The 7108-nt window shown below is 43.4% G+C and overlaps 2 protein-coding genes across 2 annotated transcripts; one reads left to right on the top strand and one right to left on the bottom strand.

Annotated features, from left to right (window-relative positions):
• The first annotated feature begins 557 nt into the window (after positions 1–557).
• Positions 558–3082, top strand: LOC138359524 (hepatitis A virus cellular receptor 1-like). Its single transcript, XM_069318860.1, has 3 exons — positions 558–590; positions 1870–1984; positions 2430–3082. The coding sequence occupies exons 1-3, from the start codon at positions 558–560 to the stop codon at positions 3080–3082; spliced, it is 801 nt and encodes a 266-aa protein (XP_069174961.1).
• Positions 3083–4020: 938 nt separating this feature from the next.
• On the bottom strand, positions 4021–5177 carry LOC138359522 (uncharacterized). The gene is made up of 2 exons (XM_069318859.1): positions 5116–5177; positions 4021–4747 (listed from the first exon to the last, which is right to left on the bottom strand). The coding sequence occupies exons 1-2, from the start codon at positions 5175–5177 to the stop codon at positions 4021–4023; spliced, it is 789 nt and encodes a 262-aa protein (XP_069174960.1).
• Between the last annotated feature and the right edge of the window lie 1931 nt (positions 5178–7108).

The raw sequence follows: 7108 nt of genomic DNA, 5'->3' as shown, positions 1-7108 counted from the left end.
TCCCACAGTGGTCATTACTGACCCCAACACTCACTAGTGGGGTCCCACATGGGTCATTACTGACCCTAACACTCACTAGTGGGGTCCCACATGGGTCATTACTGACCCCAACACTCACTAGTGGGGTCCCACAGTGGTCATTACTGACCCCAACACTCACTAGTGGGGTCCCACATGGGTCATTACTGACCCTAACACTCACTAGTGGGGTCCCACATGGGTCATTACTGACCCCAACACTCACTAGTGTTGGTGACCTCATGGATGCCAATTACAGACAAAGTAGGATGGATTATTTTGTTTAACCGCGGGCATCAGTGTTCTATACATTACACTAAGAAGTGAAAGAGCAAAAATAAACAGAAAAATACTCTCCGAGTCCATTTTTATTGATGACTCTTCATGGGGTGTCCTTTGGCGCAGTATCGAGTGGCATTTGTTTCACTTGTGCCATGCCCGATCCGACCATGTTGGGCACGTACCCGACATGAATCAGGGTACATAGTTGGCAGAGTCGAGCCCCAAAGCATGTGGCCTCCACCAGCCTCGAGCAGACAATGGTACCAGTAGTTATGGTATCAGTGGTGTTGGTGAGGTGACCACACTGACGGCCTGGGTTCGAATCCTCTGAGGGGTCATAGAGTTTATAGTGATATATAATTATAATATATATAAAGAGAACGGAAACAATTCACCACAATACCGCTGTGCCAAAAACGAAGGAAAAAAATGCGATTTAACTGCAAATTGCGGTTAGGAATATGAACTTTTGGCGCCAATATTCGGCTCTCATTAGCCACGCTAGCTCCCCTCGTCCGATTCCGGGCTATATGCGGCTTCCCGAGGAACGTCCAAATGTTAACCCGTTGCATATTATCACTAGAACGGAGAAGCCGACTAGACTGGATGTCGAGGGTTTTGCGAGAACGCTCAAGCAATCGAGATTGATATTTTTGGGGGGGAAATAAAATGTGGATAAAAACACGGGCAGACAGAAGCCAGGCCAGTACGAACACGGGGCTCCCATCGTCCCCTAACTTGGGCGGCTATTGTAGAGAATTTAGAAAGGATCATAGAGTTGGGTCTCACAGGGAGACCAGCAGTGACCCCAGCGGTAACTATTGGGGGTCCTATAGAGGGCCAATGTTGACCCCAGCAGTGTCTACTGGGGTCCAACAGTCACTCTAGTAGAACTCTGACGCCCTGCACTAATTCCGGCCTCAAATGACTAATTTCTGCTTCAGATGCCCTTTCTGGGGGCACGTGCCACTCCCTACATTAGTGTCCTCGGCACACAAGGCTTATTAACACAAAAATCCCGGTCATGGTTGACCAAGAGGCTGTCTTCTATTAATATATGGTGATAATTTTAGTGTCACTGATATACAACACTGATATACCAGTACCACTGGTGGTATTGTGTGTACCAATGGTCCACTAACTTACAATACTCTTCACTTCTTGCAGTACCACTGGTTAGCATTTCCTCTCCCCCGCCCCCCCCCCCCCCCCTTGACTAGCTATTCGTCTCGTAGCCCTGACTCAATATATCTGACTAACACACCTAACAATACTTAACTAAGAATGCCCCAGACTTAAAATTAGTCTTACAATAGTAAGAGTACCATTGACTTACAGTACCGCCGGCTTACAATACCACCGGGTTACAGTACCACTGTAAATGACGGCATTGTTTACCCTTATTAAACAGTTTATGAGCTCCGAAGGCCTGTGAGGCTGTTAATAACAATAATAACCTTTGGTTGTGAAGCGTCCAAGCTCGTAAACTGTTTAATAACCGAGCTGCCATGACTGAGAAAAGATGTACATGTTTCGAAAGTGATTGCACAAATGCATTGTGAATTCTAGCTCAAAACCAACAAAATAAAGCTCGATCGTGTTCAATTCTCAGTTGCATTGGGATACCATCAGAGACCTGAAGCTCAGAATGCGTATCAGTTGCCCAAAGCAAAAGATATAATTCGTAAGATGAGCTGCGGTTGGATAGTGTGTTCTTGAGGTGCGCATACTCGCATTCATTTGTTTCCCGTCATGTAATTCACAGCCTAATCTAATTCCACCGCTATAGTAATAATAATGTTTACTCAGGTAAAGGTATATACAAATGTTGTTTTAAACAGAAATGTTTGATTTACTAGATAGAGCTAGTATAATGTAGTATGCCTAGAGTCCCTAATGTTCACAGCGTTTCAGGCCAGTTTAGGGGAAACTAAAACTTTCTAAACTAGTCAATAATGTCGACGATTGATACAATGTTGTTACAAAGGAATCGGATCCGAATCAAATCAAAGACTTTATTCATAAATGGTTGCACTTAAATGATTGGGAACGTTTACATAACTATTACAGTATATTAATTACATAAGTCACAGTAAAAGTCAAAACACATTGACAAGCGTCATTATCAGCATCACAAACTGTACCTGTAACAACTTACACGTCACAAACTGTACCTGTAACAACTTACACAACACAAACTGTACCTGTAGCAACTTACACAACACAAACTGTACCTGTAGCAACTTACACAACACAAACTGTACCTGTAACAACTTACACATCACAAACTGTACCTGTAGCAACTTACACATCACAAACTGTACCTGTAACAACTTACACATCACAAACTGTACCTGTAACAACTTACACATCACAAACTGTACCTGTAACAACTTACACAACACAAACTGTACCTGTAACAACTTACACAACACAAACTGTACCTGTAGCAACTTACACAACACAAACTGTACCTGTAGCAACTTACACAACACAAACTGTACCTGTAGCAACTTACACAACACAAACTGTACCTGTAGCAACTTACACAACACAAACTGTACCTGTAGCAACTTACACAACACAAACTGTACCTGTAGCAACTTACACAACACAAACTGTACCTGTAACAACTTACACATCACAAACTGTACCTGTAGCAACTTACACATCACAAACTGTACCTGTAACAACTTACACATCACAAACTGTACCTGTAACAACTTACACAACTCATTACAATACTGGCTGGATTAAACAGGTGTATAGAAGTCTAAATTAAGCTCACATTTTAGGCATTAAGTGAGTGGCATTTAAATACGATTTTGAAAGGTAATGCTGTATACTGAAAAGGCAAAGTGAGGTTTAATATTCGAGCCCTGAGATATATATATATATTGGCACAATTTATATTACAAAATGATTGGGAGAAAATACCGTTGTTATATACTGTATATATATACGTAGGTCATGGGACTATAAAATAATCTATATAAACTGTAACCTATATTACGAGGCCACAATACAGTGGTCGAAATGTTTTTGTTTTTTTCACACGTTCAGAGATCTTGTAGAAAATGGCTTTAGGCTACGTAGAAAAGGCTACGTAGTTCCTATTCAACATGGAACATGAAAACACTACGTAGCGCTTATTGAACATTGAACATGAAAACACTACGTAGTGCTTATTGAACATTGAACATGAACAGACCTGTGGAACACAAGAAGGTGAACACAGTCAAAAGTATTGTAAACACCTGACATACACCAATTATCCTCCTGGTGGTCGCACAGCATAATCTGTTATTGATTATCCCAAGAAAATTGCCTTTTCTCTCGAATATGCTAAATAGCGCTCGGGAGGGAATTAGCGTACTCGTGTCCGGGCGATGACCCCTTAAGTGGAGGTCAGGTCAGTCAATTGACACCTCGGAGGGTACGGGCGCTCCCATCTGTGACGTCACCAGACTTGACAGACTGCGTGGCGCCGCTTCTAACTTGTCCACGCCTCACACGCCTAACTTTTAAAGCTGGTCCAAACCCAAATATAGATTTCAACTTGATTATAGATACTTAAGTTTAATCTAAGATGGAACTATATCATTCAACATACATTATATATTCAGAAGGATTATATTATATGCCTTTGATGCCCGGGAGAGCGACGACACCACCGCATCAGTACCCGAGATAAATATGTAAAAATTATACATTGTATACTTACAAAATATAAATTACAATAATCATGTTTGTTAAGTCCTGATATATTTTGATGGAGTACGTTGGTGGGAGGAAGCGGCCGGTAGCTAGGCTGGGGCCCAGAGGCGGCCGATAGCCAGGGTAGGGGCCCAGAGGTGGCCGATAGCCAGGGTAGGGGCCCAGAGGTGGCCGATAGCCAGGGTAGGAGCCCAGAGGCGGCCGATAGCCTGGGTAGGGGCCCAGAGGTGGCCGATAGCCAGGGTAGGGACCCAGAGGTGGCCGATAGCCAGGGGTAGGGGCCCAGAGGTGGCCGATAGCCAGGGGTAGGGGCCCAGAGGTGGCCGATAGCCAGGGGTAGGGGCCCAGAGGTGGCCGATAGCCAGGGGTAGGGGCACCAGGCGGCCGATAGCCAGGGGTAGGGACACCAGGCGGCCGATAGCGAGGGTGGGGGGGTCGAGGCGGTCGGTAACGAGGGTGAGAACCGAGGCGGCCGATAGCGAAGATGAAAACCGAGGCGGCCGATTGCGAGGGTGAGAACCGAGGCGTCCGATAGCGAGGATGAAAACCGAGACGGCTGATAGCCAGGGTGAGAACCGAGGCGACCGATAGCGAAGGTTGGGGCCGAGGCGGCCGATAGCCAGGGTAGGGGCACCAGGTGGTCGATAGCGAGGGTGGGGGCCGAGGCGGTCGGTAGCGAGGGTGAGGGCCGAGGGTGGCCACCACGGGAGTAAGATTAACGGTCGAGGTGCTAGATGGGGAAGTGCGGGGTCACACCACGCCCTTAATTAGATAGGGTCGTTGCTGCAGACATTGCGTGCATGGCTTCCTTCTGCCTCTGTACGTCTCTCTCTATCTGACTTGTGGCGTTATCGGCCTCTCTCTGTCTCTCTCATCTCTCTCTCTCTGTCTCTTCTCCTCACCCGTCATCTCATCGCCTTTCTTCCTTTCCCTGCTCCAACATGGCCGCCGCCCTGACATCAGTGTGGTCGCTCCTTGCACTCCCGTGGGCCGCGCCGTCCACACTTAACACGCGCCGGACTTGTCCACCGGGAGAGGCCAATTAGAGCCCGGTTAGCGGGTAGTTAGAGGGTTGATCCCTGACCTGAGGCCCATTACAGCGTCAGCGACGGACCAGACTGCTTGCCGCCACCATCCTCTAGAGAGAAACAAATTGCCATGATAGGTCTACCTTTTATTTTTGTGTGTGGCCGATAATGAATTTGGAGAGTGATATTTCGTCGGTGAATATGACACACTCATGTGATATAATATCGAGTTGTGATGATACTATTTGAGGCTAGTTTAATGTATTTAAATTTAGTTTCTAGACTAGACATTAATTAAATTATTTTAGATATTTTAATTGAAATAAGGCTGAAAATAGCGTGAAAATTAACCCTAATGTTAGTTAAAACGGCAATATTATTATTTGCACGTTTTATTCAATATATTTTTGTTTAATATTAACAAATATTAAAAAACTTACTTTTTATTATTAATAATGTAATATTGTGCGATATATTTATATGTAATTGTTAAATTATTTTATAATAATTGAGTCTCAGAAGCTGAAAGATGGACTAAAAGATTGACTTGTTTAAGCAACTTATTCTGTTACGTGAATTCTGAATTCACGTATCTGTTACCATCATTAATAATTTGGTTGTATTTGTGTTTAGCTTCAGACACGAGCATGTTACAAAAAAGGTCAAAGAGTTGAGAGCAATTAAGGATTATAAAGAGTCACATACAATTAATGTATCAAGTTTTGGAGACTTGTACACATTTCAGTGCAAGAAGCAAGGCAATCAGTCGCTATGTTGTCAAGATTAAACAATAGCTAAATCGTCAAGATTAAACAAGAGCTTATTCGTCAAGATTAAGATTAGCTTGTGTCAGGTTAACACAAGCTAGTGTTAACAATAGCTAAATCGTCAAGTTGATTTTTAACACTAGCATGTGTTCAAGTTCATGTTTTGAACTGGCAATATGAGAATAAAGGGATTTTTGTCATAATTTTCACAAGTAGACTTGGAATGAGAGGCCGGACATGGACTATTTCCAGGACTGTGCTCCAGATTCCTAGGGCTTACGGGCTCGCCATAGCCCGTGCTGCGTGGAAATTTTGTTTTGAGTAACTGGGGCCAGATTCACAAAGCAGTTACGCAAGTACTTACGAACTTGTACATCTTTTCTCAATCTTTGGCGGCTTTGTTTACAATTATTAAACAGTTAATGTGCTCCGAAGCACCAGGAGGCTGTTTATATCAATAACAACAGTTGATTGGGAAGTTTTCATGGTTGTAAACTGTTTAATAAATCTAACCAAAGCCGTCAAAGATTGAGGAAAGATGTACATGTTCGTAAGTACTTGCGTAACTGCTTCGTGAATCTGGCCCTAGATTTGAGGCGGAGCTTAGACTCTGATGATTCTAGGAATGAAATTTAATGGTACTTGTTTGAGAGAGAGAGAGAGACAGAGAGAGAGAGAGAGAGAGAGAGAGAGAGAGAGAGAGAGAGAGAGAGAGAGACAGAGAGAGAGAGAGAGACAGAGAGAGAGAGACAGAGAGAGAGAGAGAGAGACAGACAGACAGAGAGAGAGACAGAGAGAGAGAGAGAGAGAGAGAGAGAGACAGAGAGAGAGACAGAGACAGAGAGAGAGACAGAGACAGAGAGAGAGACAGAGAGAGCACGAGGTTTAAATGGCCTTACGTCATACGTCAACTTCCTCATTTGTCTAGCTTAATTAAGCAAATTTATAAACTGTACTTGTGGTCGGTGTCGAGTCCATTGTTGAAGTGACGATGTGCATTGAATTTTGTAACTAGCTCATCAAGACTGCAACTTGCTTAGCTAAATGAATTGTGGGGTTCAGTCCCTGAGCCCATTATGTGCCTCTGTAACCCTTTCCACTACCGCTCACAGGATGGGTATGGGGTGAATAATAAATCAACTTAACTAACTTAATCTTGACAATATACGGATTGTTAATCTTGGCATAATAACGGTTGTTAATCTTAGCATAATAGCGATTGTTAATTCGTAACGTTTTTTATTATTTATTTGTATTGTTTAATTAACAAAAATTAACAAATTTATTTTTGTTAAA

Source organism: Procambarus clarkii, chromosome 91 (assembly GCF_040958095.1).
Source record: "Procambarus clarkii isolate CNS0578487 chromosome 91, FALCON_Pclarkii_2.0, whole genome shotgun sequence".
In the NCBI taxonomy this organism is placed as follows: domain Eukaryota; kingdom Metazoa; phylum Arthropoda; class Malacostraca; order Decapoda; family Cambaridae; genus Procambarus; species Procambarus clarkii.
This window is presented reverse-complemented; position numbering and strand designations above follow the sequence as displayed.